The sequence below is a fragment of the Suncus etruscus genome, chromosome 13 (assembly GCF_024139225.1).
Source record: "Suncus etruscus isolate mSunEtr1 chromosome 13, mSunEtr1.pri.cur, whole genome shotgun sequence".
NCBI lineage: Eukaryota > Metazoa > Chordata > Mammalia > Eulipotyphla > Soricidae > Suncus > Suncus etruscus.
Window position 1 is genome coordinate 16145664 of NC_064860.1, and position 22980 is coordinate 16168643.

Consider the following 22980-nt stretch of genomic DNA (forward strand, 5'->3'; position numbering starts at 1 on the left):
CATCCTGGATCACACAAAGAGATGAACTATTTGAAGTCAGAAGCAGAAATTCAAGCATAAAAAACATTTAGACAGCCATTCCTGTGGCCCAGGGATAACGTTGCATTTTCAAGATGCTTAACAAATCTACAACATGCAATCACACACGGAGTGAGTTGTGCAATTCTGCCTCACCACAGCAAGACTGGTGAAAGTACCAACAGGATGACAAAGGATGTGGCAATCACGGACTCTAGCTAAACACACTTCCCTTTTCCCCTGCAGATGAGGTCCTAAGCAAGGAACACCTTTAATTCCACTTTTATTTATTCACTTTTATTTTTTTGGGTCTAGGGCCACATTCTGCCATGTTCAGGGGACCATATAGGGTGCCGGAAACGCCCTATGTGCTATTGCTTTGGCTCCTCACTGTTACTTTTTTTTTTTTTTTTTTGGTTTTTTAGTCATACCTGGCAGCGGTGGCACTCAGGGATTACTCCTGGCTCTGTGCTCAGAAATCGCTCCTGGCAGGCACGGGGACCATATGGGGTTGCTGGGATTCAAATCACCGTGTGCAAGGCAAATGCCCTATCACTGTGCTATCTCTCCAGTCCCATCCTTACTGTCACTTTTTGAGGGGCAGGGCACACCTGTTAGTAAACAGGGCTTACTCCTGGCTCTGTCTGGGCTCTGGGGACCAAATGTGGTGCCAGGGTTCTAACTGAGATCAGCTGCACAGAAGCAAGTGCCTTTACTTCTATACTGTTTCTCTAGTCTACTTTAAATTGTATTTTTAAAAGGCAATCCTTATTTAATTCTGGTATTTAATGATGTATAATGACAGGTTAAGCTTTTTTTTGCGGTGGGGGGCATACCATACAATGCACAGGAGTTATTCCTGGCTCTTCAACTCAGGAATCACTCCTGGCAGGCTCAGGGCATCATATGAGATGCTGGGAGTGGTACCTGGGTTGGCCAAAGCAAGGCAAATGCCCTCACCACTGTATTAACTATCTCACTAGCCCCAAGCATTATTAATTAAGTAAAGCTCACCTTGTAGATAGCAGTTATGGGACTTTTTGCTAACCCAGGTCCCCTTTGGCATTGTTTCCTTCCTGTGACATGCCCCCCTCCCAACAAGTTGCCCCTACTTTCATGCTTTAGCCCCTGCATTTCACCTGGGGGCCCACATTGGGTCATGTGGGTACTGGCTGAGAAATGCTGGTGTAGATAAACAACTATAAAGAAAAGGGATCAGAGATGGCAGGAATAACGAGCCCTGCGGGAAAGAAAAGCAAGTCCCTGGGATGAACCGGTCACTCAAACTATTTGGAAGATGGGGGAGTTGTCTATTTTCAGATCTTTTAGATATTTTTAAATATCCTGAAGTCAAACTCTGACTCAAAAGGCAAAGCCAGACCCCTTCACTGTGTTTATTAAAATTCAATCTCTTACTAAGCCTAGCTTGAGAGAGAGGCCAGGCTCACCCTAATAGGACCTCAGAGGACCTAGCCAAAGCATTTTTTATGGAAATAGCAAACCGAAGTCACTAATACCTACCATTAAAAGTAACAACAACAACAACAACAACAACAAAAACAGAACAAAAGTGTACGAGATATTTCAGGGGCTTAAATAAATCTGCACAGTAACATTGAAAATGCAAACATGAAAAAAAGGGCTAGTGTTAGCAGCCTCTTTGTTTTGGAACCATATCCAGAAGTGCTCAGGGATCTTGGCTCTGCACTCAGGAATCAATTATCCCTGCTGGGGCTTGGGGGGATCATATGGGAGAGATAGAATCCAGCTGGCCACGTGCAAGGCAAGCACCCCATTCACTGTACTGTTTTTTTCCAACCCCTATATGCAGTTTTTTAAATAAACATGTTTCTCTAAAAATTCAAAACTTTAAAGATTTTGAGCATAAATCTTTTTCAGGGAGGGAGGGAGGGAGGGGCTCAAGGGTTACTTCCTACTTTGCTTGGGGACCACTCACAGCAGTACTTGGGGGACTATGTGATGTTTTGATATGGAATCTAAGCCTCTTGCATGTAAAGCATGCAGCCAGCTCGCTGCACCATCTTCCTGCAACTGGAATAATGCCTAACACCAGCTCTTTACCCTTTTACCTTTCTAAGAAGTCATTGCCTCATTTTCTCCTCAAAAATACTGAAGTCCTAGGGGCCGGAGTGGTAACACAATGATAGGGCGTTTGCCTTGCACATGGCTAATCCAGGACAGATGCAGGTTCGATCCCTGGCATCCTATATGGTCCCCCAAGCCAGGGATGACTTCTGAGTGCCACAGGGTGTGGCCCCAAAACTAAAACAAAACAAAACAAAACAAAAAGACTTTAGTCCTTTCTCTTTCATTCCAGCAAGAATGCATGATTATAATCTCGAGAGCAGCGTTCTTTAACTACCTGTCTGCAGGTATGGAAAGGCTAAAAATGATCCCTTTGTTCTGATGGCTGGTTGGTAGACCAGGCACCAGTGCGAAGATGTGGAAAGTCTCGAGAGCACTGCCCTAAAGAGAACGACCAATATCGTTTTTGGAAATAAAAGTGTCTGCTCCTACTGCCTTGCTGCCACACAATTCTTTCTGTTCCTGGACTGTGAGGATCTGTTCAATGTTACAAAACCTGGAGAACTGGCTTCCCTGTAAATGCATGTACTGGTATCCAGCTGCTATTCAAGGACCCCAGAATCATCTCTGGACTAATGGATGAAAAATAGTTCAGAACAAGCCCTAATCAACATTAGTCCACAAATGGGAGACTAAAGTTTCTCTTGTGGGCCTGAGGAGTGGAGCATTTGCATTTGCAAGTAGCTGACCTGCACATGATCTCTGGCATCCCAAATGGTTCCTTGAGCTCTGCCAGGAGTAATCTCTGAGCGCAGAGCCAGAAGTAATTCTTTTTTTTTTTTTTTTTTGGTTTTTGGGTCACACCTGGCAGTGCTCAGGGGTTATTCCTGGCTCCAGGCTCAGAAATTGCTCCTGGCAGGCACAGGGGACCATATGGGGCGCCGGGATTCGAACCGATGACCTCCTGCATGAAAGGCAAACGCCTTACCTCCATGCTATCTCTCCGGCCCCCAGAAGTAATTCTTAAGCACAGCCAGGTGTTGCCAAGACCGAAAGAAAACAAAAAAGTTTCTCTTGTAATTAGGTGGTACTTATTGAAAGAAGGCAAAGTTGGTGTGACATTTTAAAAGAATTAATCAAGGGGTCTGGAGAGATAGCATGGAGGTAAAGCGTTTGTCTTGCATACAGAAGGTCAGTGGTTCAAATCCCATGGCATCCCATATGGTCTCCCGAGCCTGCCAGGAGCGATTTCTGAGCATAGAGCCAGGAGTAACTCCTGAGCGCAGCTGGGTGTGACCCAAAAACCAAGAAAAAAAAATTAACCAAGGGCCAGAGCAATAGAACATGACCAACCCTGGACGGACTCCGGATCAATTCCCAGCATCTCATATGGTCCTCTGAGGCTGCCAGGTTCAATTTCTGATCCCAGAGCCTGAGCGCCACCAGGTGTGACCCAAAACCCTCCCCCAACAAAATTAACCAATGCAGTTGATCATATTCATGAAAGAAAAACATCCCACAATATAATCATTACAGTAGGTGCAGGAAAAATAATTTTAGGTAGTACAGGAGTTAAGATGATTGCCTTGAACGTAGCCAAACCTGCTTCAATCTCCAGCATCACAATGAGTCCACCAAATGCCACAAGTGATCCCTGAGCACTGAGCCAGTAGCAAGCCCTAAAAACCAGGTAAGTCCCCCACTCCATCCCACAAAAGAAAGAAAGGAATAAGGGAAGGAAAGGAGAAAGGAGAGGAAGGAAAAAGGAAAAGAGAGAGGAAGGAAGGAAGATGAAGGACAAGGAAGAAAGGACCATTAAAAATAAACAACTATTGGGGCCCGGAGAGATAGCATGGAGGTAAGGTGTTTGCCTTGCATGCAGAAGGTCGATGGTTCAAAACCCGGCATCCCATACGGTCCCCCGAGCCTGCCAGGAGCGATTTCTGAGCGTAGAGCCTGGAGTAGCCCCTGAGTGCTGCCAGGTGTGGCCCAAAAACCAAAAAATAAATTTAAAAATAAATTAAAAAAAATAACAACTATTGGGCCCAGAGAGATAGCATGGAGGTAAGGCATTGGCCTTTCATGCAGAAGGACGGTGATTCAAATGCCGGCATTCCATATTGTCCCCTGTGCTTGCCAGGGGCAATTTCTGAGCATAGAGCTAGGAGTAACCTCTGGGTGTGACCCAAAAACCAAAAAAAAGAAAAACAAAATAAAACAACAAAAAAAAAAACCCAACTATTCAGGGCTGACACAGGACAGACCCAGGTTCAGTCCCTGGCATCCCATTTGGTCTCCTGAGCCTGCCAGGATCGATTTATGAGTGCAGAGCCAGGAGTAACCTGAGTGCTACCAGATAGGGCCCAAAAGCCAAAAACAAAAACAAAACAACAAAAAAAAACCCCACAACTATTCATGATCAAAATATTCAGAAAATTTGCAGAAGAGCTAATGCCTCAATTAGAAGAAGGATATTTATGAAAATCTGTAGCTAACATCCTAATTGTAAAAGACTTGCTGTCTATCTCCTCAAAGAGAAACAAAGCCAGGATTGCTGTTCTCACCATTTCTATATTCAAACTTGAAGATCTAATCAGTGGCATTGTGAAAGAAAATAAATATAAACTGTGCAGGACGGACCCAGGTTTGATCCCCAGCAACCCATATAGTCCCCCATGCCTGCCAGGAGCGATTTCTGGGGTTTTTTTTTTTTTTGGTTGTCTTTTTTTGGGGGGGCCACACCCAGTGGTGCTCAGGGGTTACTCCTGGCTGTCTGCTCAGAAATAGCTCCTGGCAGGCACGGGGTACCATATGGGACAGCGGGATTCGAACCAACCACCTTTGGTCCTGGATCGGCTGCTTGCAAGGCAAACACCGCTGTGCTATCTCTCCGGGCCCAAGGAGCGATTTCTGAGTGCAGAGCCAGGAGTAACCCCTGAGTGTAACTGCTGGGTGTGGCCCCCCAAAAAACAAATACTTGTCGAAGAAAAATAAGCAAATAAAATAAACCAATCATAACAGTAGATTCACAAAAGCCAAGGTAGATCCAAAATTACTTGATGTCTAGAGAAACAGAAGAATCTGGCCCATTTTTCTTGGGGAAGCAATCAATTAATGTGGTTCTGAAATGCACAAATGCTGAAGCTAAGAAAGAAGAATTTTGTTTTGTTCTGTGTGTTGTGTTTTGGGGCCACACCAAGTGGTGTCAAGGGTTACACTAGCTCTGTGCTCAGGGATCACTCCTGGCAGTGTCAGGGGATCATATGTGATGCTGGAAATGAAATCTTGGTCAGCCACATACAAGGCAAGCCCTCCCCACTGTACTATCACTCTATCCTCATAACAGAGAAGGATCTAAGAGCAGAGACAACTACACCAGGAAGTAAAAGAAAAGTGTTTCATAATGAACCAAAGAAAAGAAAAATTTTTGTAGAGAAAGTGAGCCAAGCAGAACTTTAATAACTGAAAAAATTGCAGTATATTAAAATTAAAAAACCCTAGCAAAATGATAATAAAAAGGGCTGGAGCAATACTATATCAAGTAAGATGTTTTGCTTGAACTTGAGTTCAATCACCCGTATCCCATACTGTTCCCTGAACACTGCAAGGTATGATTCCTGAGTGCACAGCCAGCTGTGGCTGAAAGGGAAAAAAATGTAGTAAATTAAATAAAACATGGAAAACACAAAAGCAAAAGAGTTGGAAAAGAAAGAAACACAAATGCAGGATCTTCAGGACAATTGTCAAAGATCTCACAGACACATACATACTGCTGGAATTCCAGGAGAAAAGCAAATGGAAGTAGAAGAGAGTGCCAGATGCAAAAGTCAAAATGTTCTCAAAGTCGGTGACCAGAAGTAACTTTGGAAATGCAGGGAACACCAAAGAATAAATACAAAGAAAATCACATCAAAGAACACCACAGTCAATGATAAAAGCCAAAGCCAATAAAGAACAGTTCATCTCTTTATGGTTCCAGTTGACCTTCCTAATGCAGGCCCTTAAAGGCATTCACAGGCTAAAAGAAATCAACCTTTCTAACTTCTTCATGGCAGTAGTGGCAAATGGTGCAAAATATCAGAGCAAAATAAAGCAGATGGGGTGCAAACAAGAAACATAGTGATGAGAACAATTATGGCCTCGGGTTGGCTAATAGAGGACTCTACAGGCCAAGTGATCAGGAAAGGTCTGAAGCAGGGAAATGAGGGAGTAATCATACCTCTGAGAATTTTTTTGTGTATCAGTTTTTGGAAGAAAAAGTCAACACACTGCTAGACTCAGGGGCTTATTACTTACATGCAAGGATCACCTCTGATGGGCTCAGGAGATTTTGGGGTTCCTGGGGAATCAAACCTAGGTCAGTTTAATGTGAAACAAGTGCCTTCCCCACTCTATGATCTCTCCAGTCCAACCTCTGAGTTTTTATTATTAGGAAGGGGACTCTCAAGTTCTGCTCAAGGGACCTGGAGGCCAGTCCCAAGGATATCCTGTGGCAGACCAGAATGGTTCAATCCCTTAGCCCAGTGCTGCAATACCAGTCAGGCTAGAGATGGGATGCCATCAGTCACCCCATGTGTAATTGGGGATCTTCAGAGCAGTGCTTAGGGGTCACACATGCTGGGATCAAACTCAGGTCCAATCCTTTGGGCTCTCTCCACAGCCCACATCTGAGTACTTTTTTGTTTGTTCTTTTGGTCACACTTAGCAATGCTCAGGGGTTACTCTGAGTCTGCTCTCAAGAATCACTCCTGGGGGTGCTTGGGGACCATGTAGGATAACAGCGATTGAACTTGGGTCTGCTTTGTGCAAGGCAGTGGCCCACCTCTGAGTACTTTTCTTTTCTTTTCTTTTTCAGGCGGACTGTGTGGTCAACTCTCAGAGGTTGCTCCTGGTGCTGCACTCAGAAATCACTTCTGGGTCATCAGTTCAAATCCCGGTGTCCCATATGGTCCCCCGTGCCTGCCAGGAGCAATTTCTGAGCCTGGAGCCAGGAATAACCCGAGCACTGCTGGGTTTGACCCAAAAATCACACAAACACACAAAAAAAAGTTAAAAAAAAAAAAAAAAAGAAATCACTTCTGGCAGGCTCTGAAAGACTATAAGAGATGACGGGAATCGAACCTGGGCTTGCTGTGTGCCAGGCAAATGCTCTACCCTCTGTGCTAATCTCCAGCCCCAACTTCTGAGTAATTTTTAAGAAACAAAAAGTGAGACTGGAAGGACAGCTCAACAGACTGGAGCACATGCTTTGCATGCAGGAAGTGTGGGTCTGATCCCCCAAACTGCCAGGAGTGGCCTCTAAGCTCCAAACCGTGAGTAGCCCCTGAGTACTACTGAGTTTAGCTTCATGCCCTCCCCCACAAAAAGAAAGTCTAAAAGTCATCTGACTACAGACATGCATAATGTGCTTTATCATGCTTAGATGATATAGATGTGCATCAGCGTATATAATTATATAATGTATAAGATACACAGGAGGGGTCAGAGAGATAGCACAGTGGTAGGGCATTTGCCTTAGACGCAGGATGGTAGTTCGAATCCCAGTATCCCAGATGGTCACCGGAGTCTGCCAAGAGTAACCCCTGAGCACTATACCAAAAGCCGAGAAAAAATAAAAAAGATACCCATGAATATATACATATTTCATATATGCAGAGCCAACAACAAAAGTTGGCAATATCCAACAATAAGGGCTACAATAAAATTCACTCTACAGAGCACACATGATTGTCCAGACATGCAAGGCTGTTGAGTAGAATGGTAGGACACAGGGTCAAGCAGCAGACTGTGAGACCTGCACCTCACATGGCAGGGACTGGCCCCAGGACCCCCAAGCACTGCTAGCAGTAGTTCCTTTAAAATATCCAGCAGTAAGAAAATGAGGGCCAAAGAGATAGTGTAGCAGGGACAGCTCTTGCCTTGGATGCAGCCAAACCCAGTTCAATTCCTGACATCCAGGAATGATTACTGAGCAGAAAATCAGGAGTAAATCCTAGTCACAGCTGGATGTATCAAACCAAACCAAACCAAACCAAACCAAACCAAACCCAACCAAACCCAACACCCACCAAAATGACTTTGAAGGTCTAAAAGAGTACAGTGGGTAAAGAATTTGCCTTGCATGAAGCTAACTCCCATTTGGATCCAAAGCATCCCATATGGTGTCCAAACCCCAAAGAACTGACCCCTGAGCAAGAGATCCAGGAGCAACCCATGAGCACTGACAGGTGTGGCCCTAGACCAAAAATAAATAAACAAACAAACAAACAAATAAATAAATAAGAAAATGGGAAAATATAAAATCAATTATGATTTATAAAAGCATAATGATGGGATAGAGTTATAGTACAGTGGAGAGGGCACTTATCTTGCATGCAGAAAATCCAGGTTCAATCCCTAGCATCCCCTAGGGTTTCCTGAGCACTGCCATGAGTGATTCTTGAGTGCAGAGCAAAGAGTAACCCAAGCACTGCTAGGTGCGGCTCAAAAAGCAAACAAACAAAAACCCTCACAATGAAAGGTGTGAAGCAGTGGACCCAGGCTCTATCCCTGGCATCCATATGGTTCCCTAAGCACTGCTAGAAAGGGTTCAATGAGTGCAGAGCAAAAAGTAATCCCTGAGCATTGCTGAGTATGGACCCCCCCCAAATAATCATTATCAAGGTTTGAATAATATCTTTAATTGCTTCATAACACAAACTTAAAACTCTCAGAATAATTCTATAACTTTTAGAATTTGGGGAAGAGGAAACAGAAACAGATTTCTCTATCCATGAGCCCTACTTGTTATTCTTTTCCCCCCCTTTCCTTTTTTGTGTCACACCCTGTGGGTTTTACTCTTAGCTGGCACCTGGGAGCACCTTTGGGGATACTATATCTGGTGTGGGGATTGAACCCAGGATGCCTAAATGTGAAACATGTACTCAAGGGCCCGGAGAGATAGCACAGCGGCGGTTGCCTTGCAAGCAGCCGATCCAGGACCAAAGGTGGTTGGTTCGAATCCCGGTGTCCCATATGGTCCCCCGTGCCTGCCAGGAGCTATTTCTGAGCAGACCGCCAGGAGTAACTCCTGAGCACCGCCGGGTGTGGCCCAAAAACCAAAAAAAAAAAAAAAAAAAAAAGAAAGAAAGAAACATGTACTCAAATTCTAGCCTTCTGAACCATCTCCCTGGTCTTCCTGCCTTTCTCACTGGAAAATTCCAAACAGAGATTAAGTAAGAGAAAATGACTCAAAACCCCATCAGGTTATCATCTAGCTCAAAAACCTGACAATCTCAGAGATGATTTTATCTCTTTTCCCTCCAGCAAAGTATTTAGAAGCCAATTACAGAAGTCAAATAAATTCACTCAGTTCACATATTTTTGAGTGTTTTCTTTCTACCTACTGAAAGACACTGTTTGTTGAAAGAAACATATTACAAGACACCATCAAGATCCTGCAAGAATTATACCTGCAGGTCAGATTTCTTTTTCTTTTTTTGGTGTGTGTGTGTGTGTGGGGGCACAGCTGGTGACGCTCAGGGGTTACTCCTGGCTCTGTGCTCAGAAATCGTTCTGGGCTTGGGGACCTTATGTGCACTGGGATCGAATCCGTCCTGGATTGGCCACATGCAAGGCAAACAGCTTACCGCTGTGCTATCACTCCAACTGCTGTAGGTCAGATTTCTGATAGAAAATATTTCCCCATAAAACTATTTGACGGGGCCGGAGAGATAGCTTGGAGATAGGGCATTTGCCTTGCATGCAGAAGGACTGTGGTTCAAATTCCTAAGTACTATATGGTCCCCCATGCCTGCTGGGGGTGATTCCTGAGCATAGAGCCAGGAGTAACGCCTGAGCACTGCCGGGTGTGACCCCCCCCAAAAAATGTACCTGACATGGAAAAATAACTAGCATATACAATTATCAAATACTATATATATAAAATCTTTATTCTACTGTGATTCCATAAACCACTAAGAGAAAAACTCTGAAAAATCAAGAAAAATAGTTTCAATGATAGTATCATTACCCTAGAGGAAACGGAGATCAATGTCTCTACACCTCATATGACTTTCATTTGATCTGCTCAATGCAGAAAGTTTATATTCCATCGTACTTACCTTTGGTTGGGCTGCAATTCTGATCTGTATATCCTCTTAGTTCTGCATTTGTGGTAGTCAAACCACCCTGAAGAACACAGGTTAAAAAAAAAGCTCCTAAGTATTATGCCATCACTTAATAACCATGTTATTCCTTCCACCAAATGTACTGAATATTGTCTACAGTGCCATAAAATGGATTCGAGCAACGAAAAAGTCAGATTAAAGGTAGTGCCATTCAAGCCATATGACTGGAAACATATGAACCAGACAGATTACAACAATGAGTAATTAAATAACATTTTAAAGCATAGGGAGATCTAATGATTGCACTGAGGGTGGTTCTTTTTTCAATTTATTTATAGTTTTTCAATATATTTATCAACACAGATAAGTTACAATGTTGAAAGTTATACATGCCATGTCAATGTGTAGTAAGCTCAAAATGTTGGTAAGAAAGGCTATAATTTTCTAAAGCTGTGATACAATGGAATTCAAATATTAATTCTTTTTTTGTTTGTTTTTTTTTGTTTTTGGGCCACACACGGTGACGCTCATAGGTTACTTCCTGGCTATGTGCTCAGAAATCGCTCCCGGCTTGGCGGACCATATGGGACACTGGGAATCGAACTGAGGTCTGTCCTGGGTCAGTCACCTGCAAAGCAAATGCCCTACCACTGAGCCACCACTCAGGGCCCTTAAATGTTAATTCTTATTGTGAATAATAGGAAACTACTTTTTTTTTGTTTTTTCACAGTGGTCCCTTCTCTGCCCTAGCTGCACTCCTCTACTCTTTATGGTAAAGTTCCTCCCATGGACTGGTCCTCTTAGTTCTCATCTCTACTGGCTCTGAATATTATTATCATACTACCTTTCTTTTACATTCCACAAATGAGTGAGACCATTCTGTGTCTATCCTTTTCCCTCTAAGTCATTTCACTCAGCATAATACCACCTATGTCCATCCATATATATGCAAATTTTATGACTTCCTTTTTCCTGATAGCTGAGTAGTATTCCATTGTGTACATGTACCACCATTTTTGTATCCATTTATCTGTTCTCAGGCAGTTGGGTACACAATTCATTATTCCCTGTCATGCCATCTCCTTTGATCTACATGGCATTGTTGGGTTTCACTGGGTAATAACAAAAACAGAATTCACTACATTTATTATAGAGCCAAGAGGAGGGATAAAATCCTCTTTTGTGAAACTGGCACAAAGTAAACATCTCATAAATACCTTTGTTACAATCAGATTGTTGTTTTGTTATTTGGGGGGGGGGGGGAAGGCACACGAAGTAGTGCTCAGAGGTTACTCCTGGCTCTGCAATCAGGATTCACTTCTGGGTGCTCAGAACCATATGGGATGGATGTCAGGAATTAAACATAGGTCAAATGTGTTGCAAGGCAAACACCCTACCTGCTGTATATAAGTCTGGCCCCCTCAGATTATTTCTTTTAAATTTATTTACCTGTTTGTTTTGGGGTTACACCTGGCAATGCAGAAGTCACTCCTGACTCTGCACTCAGAAATTACCCCTATCAATACACCAGAAACCATGTGGGATACTGGGGATTGAACCAGTAGTGTAGGCTGCACGTTAGGTAAATGTCCCACCCTCTGTATTATCACTCACTCTCAGATTATTGTTTTAATCTTTGATGTTTATAATCTTGAAGTATCAGTTAATTTAGTACCTCTACCATGTTTTAAATTTTCTTTTGCTTTGTTTTATCTTTGTGGACATACCCAACGATGCTCAGGGATGACTCCTGCCTCTGCACTCAGGAATTACTCCTGGCGATACTTAGGGGACCATATGGAATGCTAGAGATTGAACCTGAGTTAGCTACTTGCAAGGCAAACACCCTACCCACCATACTATTGCTTGAGCCCCACCTCTGCTTTTAAAGGTCTGATCCTAAAAATATTTTACATCACACAAGACTTTTCCATAACCTTGATTCTCTGCACCTGTCTAAACTTTTCTTTTTTTATTTTATTTTATTTATTTTTTTGGTTTTTGGTTTTTGGTTTTTGGGTCATACCTGGCAGTGCTCAGGGGTTACTTCTGGCTCTATGCTCAGAAATCGCTCCTGGCAGGCTCAGGGGACCAGAAGGGATGCCGGGATTCAAACCGCCAGGATTTGAATCACCGATCTTCTGCAAGCAAGGCAAACGCCTTACCTCCATGCTATCTCTCCCCGGCCCCCTGTCTAAACTTTTTAAACTATCCGCTACCTTAACATTAATCAACTACTCTTTTAGAAGTCTGTAATCTCATTTGTAAACACTAATGATATCATTATATAGTAATTCAAAATACTACACTAACAGAAGTCAGAGAGAAAATACAGTGGGCAGGATGCTTGCCTTGCATGGTACTAGCCTGAGGTCAATCTCAGCATCCCATAAAGTACCTGAACCCTACCAGTAATGATTCCTGAACTCAGAGCCAGGAGTAAGCCCTGAGCATTGCTGCATGTGGCCTTCAAATAAGACAACTACGATAACAGCAGCAAAACACTGCACTAATAGCTGTTTGTTTTTCGTCAAGAGAAATATTAATATATTCCGGGTCCGGAGAGATAGCACAGCAGTATTTGCCTTGCAAGCTGCCGATCCAGGACCAATGGTGGTTGGTTCGAATCCCGGTGTCCCATATGGTCCCCCGTGCCTGCTAGGAGCTATTTTTGAGCAGACAGCCAGGAGTAACCCCTGAGCACCGCGGGTGTGGCTCAAAAACCTTGATAGGCCTCCAGCCTTTCCCTCTTCTGCCCCGGCCTCCAGGCCTTCTGGCGTGGCAGCCCAGGTGGCCAGAAATGGTTGGTCCTAACTTGGGGTGTGCTGAGATTTGCTCGGTTGCGCTGTTTGTCAATGGCAATTTCTGACCACTCTGCATATGGAATTTAAAGTTCAGATATCAGCAAGGGGACTTCTTCTGAGAATTATTTTATGGGTGATTGTCCTTCCACTGTAACTTTACCTTGTCCTCTTTCTTTGCATCTTTGTTCTCATAATTAAAAATAAAAAATCAAAAAAAGATTAATACATTCCATTATGTACTAAACACCAGAAATATATTTTTTGGGGGGTAACTGGTGGCACTTAAGAGTTACTCCTAGCTCTGAATTCAGAAATCACTCCTAGCAGGCTCAAGGGACCATATGGGATGCCAGGATGAACCCGGGTCTGTCTTGGGTCAGCCACGTGCAAAGCAAATGCCCTACTGCTGCGCTTATTGCTCCAGCCTGAAACACCAGAAATACTTCTATATCATTCACATCATGGAAGAGTAATTCTTATGCAAACTCATCTCTAGAATTCAGTAGTAAAGCTTTATCACTGTAGTCAGGACAAGAACACTGAAAGCTGACCTCCTTGATTTTTGTTTGTTTCTGCGCCACAGCCAACACTGCTTGGCTCTGTGCTCAGGAGTCTATATGCCATACTGGGGATTAAACCCAGGTTAATCATAAATCAGGTGTCTTATCCCCTGTACTATCTCTTGAGTCTCACACACAGTTTGTTTTTTTTTTTTTTTTTTTTGTTTGTTTGCTTTTGGGTCACACCCAGCAGCACTTAGGGATTATTCCTGGCTCTATGCTCAGAAATTGCTCCTGGTAGGTTCAGGGGACCATATGGGATGCCGGGATTCGAACCACCATCCTTCTGCATGCGAGGCAAATGCCTTACCTCCATGCTATCTCTCCGGCCCCACGCACAGTTTCTTAATAAATAATATAGATAATGGCACAAATACTTGATTGTGTCTAGCTCACATATTTTGTCAGAAATAAACTCTTTTCTATAAGATCTTTATCAGATCACCATCACACTAGGCTCCAGAGTCAGTCACAAATATTAAAATTTATGTTCAGTTTATAAATGCCAAAATTTTTCGTGAGGTCACTAGTATGCTTCCCCTTTTTTAACCTCCCCTGCTATTAGAAGAAGAGAACATCAAAACTTTTGCTGGGGGTGTAAAAAAAAAAGAAAAAGAAATGGGGACTGGAGCAATAGCACAGCCACTAGGGTGTTTGTCTTGCATGTGGCTGATCTGGGTTCAATCCCTAATATCCCACCTGGTCCCCTGAGCACCATTAGAAGTAATTCCTTGAATGAAGAGCCAGGAGTAAACCCTAAGCATTGCCAGGTGTTATCCCAAAACAAATACAGAAAAAGAGAGAGTAATGAAGGCAAAGAGACCAACCCTTCAGCATAGCCCATGCTTTGCCAATGTGCCTGGTAACACATGTATTATGGTCACTTCCAAAGCATCCTTTCCCCTCCTGTTATAACAGCAGAAACCTCAACTCAAACCACATACACTGCTGCTTGGATATTGTTATGTTTAAACACCTGCTTACAAAGTACATCTAAGGCAGAATAAAACGGCAAATGAATTCGGAAACTTTTTACGCAGCTGTACACCTGCACCCTAAAAACCAACAAAATAAAAATAATTCTGAGAAGAAAAACAGTCAGCTGAGAATCAATTTTGTGCCTGAATTTTGGTTTTGGCAGAAGGAGATGTTTGGGGTGTTTGTACTGAGCATTTTTATCAACAGAACTGAAGAGCTTATAGTAATCCTGTTCAACCTAATTTTGGTGGGGGGCACACCTGACAGTGCTCAAGGATAGTCCTGGCTCTGTACTCAGAATCATGCCTGGTGGACAGGAGGAGTATATAGAATGCCATGGATCATATTCGGGTTGCCACATGCAAGGCAAGTGAACTACCCACTCCGCTATCACTCTGATCCCTGTTCAATCTAATTTTAACTGAAATGTACCCAAAATATTCATATCTGCATTCATAAACATTTTTCAGTTTACAGACCCAAGGAAAAAGTGACTATTTGAGAACAGGAAAGAACCCTTATTCTATTTATTTAAAAAGGATCTTTTATTAATATTTCACAGGGTGAGAAAGAACAGTGAACTAAAGAAAAGTCCTGAGAAAGATTTTCCTACTTGGGTATTCAAAGGCAATATCGAACACTGCAAACAGTCCCTGAAAATCAGAGGAGTCTAAATTTTTCCAGCCCAACTGAAAAGACCCAAAATATCTTCTCTCTAACAACAACATTAAGACATCACTGATGTGTGTGGACATTATTGGAAGAAAATAGGACTTGGAATGGGGTGAATTCTAATCAGAGATAGACTCGTCTCTTGTGAGCAAAGTGATCTTGGAAGAATTTCTGAATCTGCGTCCATGAAGACATGCTCAGAAGGGAGTGTTTCTGAGAAGATGTTTATGGTTATCATCCACATGGTGATGATCTTAACAGCCCAGTGTGGAACCTGAGAATTCAGAGAGGAAAACTGTACATGATCCATTATCATCCTCAATACCTGACTGATCTAACCAGTAATCAGAATAATAAAATCATGGATCTGGGGCTAGAGTAATAGTGCAATGGTAAGGCATTTGCCTTGCATACAGCCGACCCGGGACGAACCCAGGTTCGATTACTGGCATCCCATATGGTCCCCTAAGCCTGCCAGGAGCAACCCCTGAGAACCGCCGGGTGTGGCCCAAACCAAAAAAATAAAAATAAGAAATCATGATCATTTGGGAGAGGAGAAGAGGGAGGACAATGGTTAGGAAATACTGTCCCAGGTTCAATTCCAGTATCACATGGTCTTTTGAGCGTCACTGATATCCCCAAGCCACTACTGGGGTAGCCTAGAAATCTCTGGCCCTGAGGGCCTGAGTACCACCGCATTCACCCTCAGGCCAACAACTGTTGGTGGCCATAAAATGACTTTCAAACTTTATCTCCACCTCTGTGCATCAGTAACCCCCACACCGTCATGTCCCCAAGAATTCCTCTTTTCCCATCACTTCCCCAGTTCTGTGTTCTGTAGTTCCTTTCCTGTCCCCACACCCATGTTTCTCTCCCAGTCTTCAAATACATCCAGAAACCAGAACTTTTTCCACATCCAGTCTCAGGCTCTTGCTGTCTAAAGTGTGAAGGCCCCTCCATGCCATGCTGCCCGCAGGCTGGTCAAGTACTAATGTCTCTCAAGCAATTTCTGTGGCAATTCACACTTCCTTGATATGGCCTTGGAGTGGCATGATCTGCTTTCTTTTCATGTCCCCTCTGTCCACATTCCCATCTTCCTGGCTCTCTATGGCTGGTCACCCAGCTTCTCCCCTCAACAACCTTCTTCTTGTAACTATCTGGAATATTTTTATGGTTGGAAGGAGGGTTGGGCTATACCTTGCAGTGCTTAGGATTTACTCCTGAGTAATTTACTCCTGGGTAAACTCTCAGGAATAATTCCTGGTGGGTTTGGGGAATTATATGGAATGCCAAGAGTCATATGGGTCAGCCATGTGCAAGGAAGGTGCATTACCCACTACTGTACTATCTTGTTTGACCCAACAAAGTTTTAGGAACCTATATTTTACAACTACGGGTCTACCTTAATGACCATTTTTGAGGGGCATGGTGTGGAAGATTTGGGTTGTACCCAACAGTGCTCAGAAGTTATCTTCATTGGTGCACAGGAGACCATATTCAATTCTGGGATCAAACTGAGGTTGGCAGCATCCAAGGCAACTGCCTTAACCCATGTAATATCTCTCCAGTCCCAGAGACTTTATTAGGCACCATGATGCTACTTCTCCTGGTTACACTCACCAAACTGATTGATGCATGTTCTTGAGCACTGCCAGAGGTCTTCCCCAGGAGTCTGAAACAAGAACAGACTGCCTACTTGTCTCCAAACAGCACTGGACCCTGGCAGAACTCCACTAGGGAAAAGAGGAAGACACTACAATGGAGCAGACATAGAGAGGGGGCAAAGGGAACGGACAACATCACGGCTACTTTAGTCCCTGGGAGATTTTAGGTTACAGAAATCTGAGTCTCTCCCAGAGGCCCCTCTACTTAATCCAGAACTCCTTGTGACATGTCTCTATTTCTATAATAAACTACCCCTTTGACAGAATAGCTACACTGGCTCCTGTGATATGCAATCCAGGACTGTGGCTTCCAAATGTGGGAAGAGAAGTGACTGAAAAACCAAAGTTCAAGAACCATGTCTGGATTTCCTCCCATCCTCCTTTCCTTTTAAATCACTATGAGATACAGAGTTAAAAAGTTGTTGATAGTTGTGTTGAACCCTAACTGGAAACAGAGCTATTGACACAGGCTAAGAAAAGGGTCTGAGTCAAAAAGGCTTCCTATTTATGATCAGAGATATAGTACAGCAGGTAGGAAACTTGCCTTGCACATTGCTGACCTGGATTTGACCCTCAACATCCTCATATGGTCCCCAAGCGCTGCTGGGAATAATTCCTGAGTGCAGAGCCAGGAGTAACCACTGAGCATCACTGGGTGTGGTCCCCCCCCAAACAAAGCCTTTATATTTTCTCCTACCTGGCATATAAAAATCATCAGTGATCCATGCGGTAAACCAGGGTTGATCAATAAAAGTGCTGAAGAAGAGGGCTAGAGAGATATAACAGCATAGGGTATTTGCCATGCAGTCAGCCAACTAGGGTTTGACATCCCCTCGACCCCTAGCACCTCATAAGAACCCAAGCACATCAGGACTTATCCCTGAGCACAGATCCAGAAGTAAGCTCTGAGCACTGCTAGGAATGCACCAAAAACAAACAAAAAGAGTATGAAGCTGAAGAAAATATATGTGTAGGAAAAAATATTTACAAATATTTATTTATTTTTTTTTTTTTTTAAAAAATATGGAACGCTTCACGAATTTGCGTGTCATCCTTGCGCAGGGGCCATGCTAATCTTCTCTGTATCGTTCCAATTTTAGTATATGTGCTGCCGAAGCGAGCACCAAATATTTATTTTTTATAATTTACAAAATACTTACATTTTTTGCCGTCATGTCAAGCTACATTCAATTTAAAATTCTTCATTTGTAAATCCATTAAATAACAAAAAATATAAAAAGGCCTTTGTCTTCAATAATTTCTTAAAAGAACATCTGTTAAAGAAGAGAGAAGAGGAAATAGAGATGTAAAAATAATAACAGATAATCATGTAATATTTATTGTGACATGCATCTTCTTTTTTTGGGGGGGGGTCCGAACCAACAACGATCAGGTGTTACTCTGGCTCTATGCCTAAATATCGCTCCTGGCAGGCTCGGGGGACCATTGGGATGCCGGGATTCAAACCACTGTCCTTCTGTGTCTAAAGCAAACACCTTAACGCAGTGCTATCACACCGGCCTGGACATGCATCTTTTTTAAGTGAATTATTTCATTTTATCCTCACAAAAATGCAATGATATAGGTAGCATTTTTTAAAAGATAAGAGATTGGCATGAGGGGTTAAGAGAAGTTAATAATTTTGCCCAAATGAACCCCATTAACAAGTGATGGAGAATGCCTTTCAGAATGTTTTATGTTGCTTTAGACAATCATTGAATGACACACTGAGACTTTCTGCAGAAACAGTAGTTTAAGGTAGGAAATATACTAAAACACATCTGGAATATTATATTGTGCTGAAAATAGACTGAAAAAAAATAATGAAGCTGGTTACAAGAACAATCTGGGGAAAACTGAGCACCAAACTATATATTAATGGTAACATTTAGAAATCCAATTACTGAAATGGTAATCCTGGAGTCTGTACTGGATAAGAATACTGAGCACAAAGGGAAAGGTCTTCTATACTATGCACTGTCAAACAATAAGTAGAAAGAAATGATGTCACTAGAAAACCAACCATTTGTAACCAACAGAATATAACTGTCAGACTGAATGACAAGGAAAAAATAAAGGAAAAATACAGTAACTTGTAAAGTGCAGTTAAAATAGTGCTTATGAGTAAATTAATATTTCCTTTCATTCATTAACTGAACGGTTAAAAAGCTTAAAAGGGGTCACTGCAGGGAGCTGGAGAGAGAAAACACAAAGGATAAAGTGCATGCCTTGCACAAAGCTGACCTGGGTTTGATTCCTGGCATCGTATATGGTCCCTTGAGCACCATCAGAAATGATCTCTACGTGCAGAGCCAGGAGTAACCCCTGATTATAGCTAGGTGTGGCCCAAAAGCCAAAAATTTTTTTAAATGTTTTTAAATTAAAATAAAAGATAAAGGGTGTTCTTTACATGACTGTAATCATACAACTATAATCATGTTTGTAATCACGGTGTTTAAATAAAGATAAAAAAAAAAGTTCAATGAGGGGCTGGGAAAGGACTGGGAGGGACTCAGAGGGCTGTAGTGCATCTGCATGTGAGGGTACTGGGTTTGATCCCCAGAAACTCATGGCTTGGAGCAACCCTCAGCACCAAACTGTGAGGAGCTTCTGAGAACCACTGGAGGTGACCCACCCTTTCCCCCCCCAAAAAAATCAGTGAGCACTCAGAGGAAGAAACAAAGCAAGAATTCATGCAACAATGGCCATAGGGATGTAAAGGGTTAGCTCTGGTGGTCTCTGAGCGTGGCTGCACGTACATCCCTCTCCCCACAATGAACAAATAACAGAAAAGCAACCACCAAGTCACATGGGTGCTGAGCACCCACAGCAGGTGGGCCAGGGAAGCAGCAGTGGGCAAAGACTGAGTGTGGTTGTGGTTGGTGGCTTAGGCCTGGATTTTTCTGATCCCCAAATGACCTTGCCCACTCACGTGCCCTCATTTGGAAAGAAATGTTGTTGGCTTTTGTTATTGTTATTATTGGAGGAGAAGAGGAGTTTCAATGAACTAGCAAAGTGAAAATTATTAGAGCTAAGAAATAGTAGATTAGGTAGGGTGCTTGCCTTCTACATGTCAAACCAAGATTTGATCCCTGGCATTGCCTACAGTCCCGTAAGCACTGCTAGGAGTGATTCCTGAGTGCCAGGAATAATTCCTGAGGACTGCTATTTGTAGCCCCCAAAACAAAGCCCCCCTCAAAAAAATGAAAATCATCAGACCCTCCACATCAATGGGCCAAATACATTCCAGATCATAAACAATGAACATTTCAGGCTACACAAAACTCCAATGTTAAAGCTCTGTCTTCCTACTTAAATTTAACTTACAAATGAAATTTTCAAATCTAAGATCTCCTGACTACATGCTGCAAGATGCTTTAACAAAGGCCAAAGGTAACTTTTCCAACTCAAGTATAGCCTGAAGCCATACTTGAAGAACCAGCCATGGAGACCTTTGCCTGCCCACTGGCATTTCATCCTTTCCTGCAGGGGAAGTACACAGTGACAATGGGTATAGATCAGAGCACAGCAGCCCCAGGTCCCTCCCTAATTAGGTGCTGCCCAGGGCTCCTAATTCTGGTCACTGAGTCATAAGTGGCCATTGCTGGGCACAACTCAGCTGGCCCAGCCCTCTGCCCCATTTCTTCAAGTCAAAAGTATGGCTGGGCTGTTTATCTCTGCAGCTGCCTTATTGCTAAATTCTGTCTTAAATACGGGAGGAAATTTGCCCAAAGCTGGGCAGTGAGCAGCAGCAGGTTATCACATAGCTGTGAGAAGTGAACAGGGAAACACACACTGAAGCCCTCCAGCCCTGTGTGTGTTAGAATCAAAGGTGATTGCTTTCCCTTTTTTACCTCCTCACACTGCAACCTCTAAACCTGACTTAAACCATAAAAGTTTGAGGTTGCACCAATGTGCACAAGCTTTTTGGGAAATTTACCTTGACATCTCTGTGCTTCACTGATTTCATCTGCAAAATAGTCAGTTACATCAGATTAGTAAAATGGGGGAAGCTATCAGAAAAATAACACAATGTTAGGGGAAAAGAAAAGTTCACTGATGACATTTTTTTTGGTAGGGGATTTGTTTTGGGGCATGCCTGGCAATGCTCAGGGGTCACTTCTAGATCTGCACCAGGAATTATTCCTGGCAGTGTTCAAGAGACCATGTGGGATGATGGGGATCTAACCTGAGCTGGCTACACAATGTATTTACACAATATATTACAAATGCAATGTATTGCCCTATTCACTGCACTATTGCTCTGACCCCCTGATTTCTCATGAAAAATTAAGGCTTCTTCTTTCAAAATAAATAAGACAGGGGGCCAGAGCAATAGTGCAGCGGGTAGGGTGTTTGCCTTGCATGCAGCTGATCCAGGATGAACCTCAGTTGGGTCCCTGGAATTCCACATGGACCCCCCCAAGCCAGGTACGATTTCTAAGTGCATAGCCAGGAGTAACCCCCGAGCATCACCAGGTGTGGCCCCAAAACAAAACAAAGAAAACAAAAATAAATATGACAAAACTATATGTAGCAGAAGAGAAAAAAATACCACAATGTAAAAACCACCTTAAAAATAGAAAAAGAGGGGCCGGAGAAATAGCATGGAGGTAAGGTGTTTGCCTTTCATGCAGGAGGTCATCGGTTCGAATCCCGGCATCCCATATGGTACCCCGTGCCTGCCAGGAGCAATTTCTGAGCCTGGAGCCAGGAATAACCCCTGAGTACTGCCGGGTATGACCCAAAAACCCACAAAAAAAAAAAATAGAAAAAGAAATGTTTAAGTTTAAGAAAAATTCTTCTGGGGCTGGGGTGACAGCACAGCAGGTAGGAAATTTGCCTTGTAGACAGACAGCTGACACAAGTTTGATCCTCAGCATCCCAAATGGTTCCCCCCAAGCCTGCCAGGAGAGATTTCTGAGCACAGAACCAGGAGTAACCTACCCCTGACCGCCACCAGGTATGGCCCCAAAACTAAAACAAACGAACAAAAGAGAAAGAAAAACTCTTCTGAGATTTACTTCAGTCACAGGCAATCACTTCTTAATTGAATCAGGAAGCAAAAACCTTAACATGCTATTTGGATGAACAGAAAATACTTTAGGATAAATGTTATCAAACTCAATAGGGTTATAAGAGATCATTCCAATAAAAAAACTAAACACTCTGCCTGGGCTTTGAATGATAATAGTATAACCTTTTAATTTAAAACATTAATATCTAAGTATTTTTAGATCCTCTTTCTTTTACATTTAAGTATATAAAATAGATGCGTTAAGAAAAAAGTATCTAGGAAACCAAAGCACGTGGTGCCAAATGTTTTGAGAAATTATGTCTTTGGCTGTGAGGTTTTTCCAGGATAAAGCTATTGTGTGAAACGACTCTTTATTGTTTTAACCAGGCTCAGCAACTGCACGCTTCTGTCACCAACCTCAACTGTGCATTGAAAAAAATAGTAAGTCTTCTTCCAGTTTCATGAGCACATTATGTCAAGCTCAAAAAGTCAATCTTTGTGATCTCACCATCTGCTAAGACCCCGAGTCGAGTTTCAGACAATGCAGCTTGCACAGATGGTCTAAAATGCAAACCTCTCCCCTTTCCACTCTCAATTTAGCAACTCGAGCCACAAAACCCTACAAGATGGCTCTTCTTTTCATTGACACTCAGGGAGGAAAGCAAAAGTACTCATGGATAAAAGCTGAATGAATATCATTTAAACCAGGGTGGCAAATGCTAATTGAAATGATCTGTTTATATGTCAAAGTTTGGATAATACACAAAATGGTAAAGCCAGAACTAAGTATCAACCAAATCTCACTGCTCAGAGCTGGTTATGTTTCTGGTATTATTTCCTTCAGTATTTCTTCTGCATGCTAACTTTTGATAAGTGATTTCTGTTGGTAAATATTTCTCATAATAAAATGTTCCCTACCTTTTTCCTTAGGTGATGAGCTAGTCTAGTTTCTAGTTTCCCAAGAAACGGCATATTTCAATCTCATGGAATCTGCATACCTTTCTGCAACTTATCATCTCTTTCTAAAGATGATCAAAGCAGGAACCTGGAGAGTTGAAGTAATTTGCCCAACTGATTCAGCGACTTTGGAAATGGCAATTCCAAGGCACCAAT

At 42.7% G+C, this 22980-nt stretch overlaps 1 protein-coding gene, 1 long non-coding RNA gene and 1 other non-coding gene across 6 annotated transcripts in view; all 3 read right to left on the bottom strand.

Moving 5' to 3' along the window:
* Positions 1-3078, bottom strand: part of LOC126025583 (uncharacterized) — a 29336-nt gene extending 26258 nt beyond the window's left edge. The window contains exon 1 of the long non-coding RNA XR_007501483.1: positions 3026-3078. This is a non-coding gene — a long non-coding RNA (uncharacterized LOC126025583). The remainder of the gene's footprint in view (positions 1-3025) is intronic.
* The window catches only part of TFDP2 (transcription factor Dp-2), a 161630-nt gene that overhangs the window by 97940 nt on the left and 40710 nt on the right, over positions 1-22980 (bottom strand). For 3 of the 4 annotated variants that reach the window (XM_049785343.1, XM_049785342.1, XM_049785341.1), the window contains exons 2-3: positions 18011-18124; positions 10167-10233 (exon numbers count right to left, since the gene is read on the bottom strand). In XM_049785343.1, coding sequence (XP_049641300.1) covers positions 10167-10233; positions 18011-18025 — 82 coding nt within the window. In that variant the 5' untranslated portion in view covers positions 18026-18124. The remainder of the gene's footprint in view (positions 1-10166; positions 10234-18010; positions 18125-22980) is intronic. The other variant, XM_049785344.1, reaches the window with a different exon arrangement.
* Positions 17868-17974, bottom strand: LOC126026566 (U6 spliceosomal RNA). Its single transcript, XR_007501790.1, has one exon. It is a non-coding gene; the product is annotated as a U6 spliceosomal RNA (small nuclear RNA).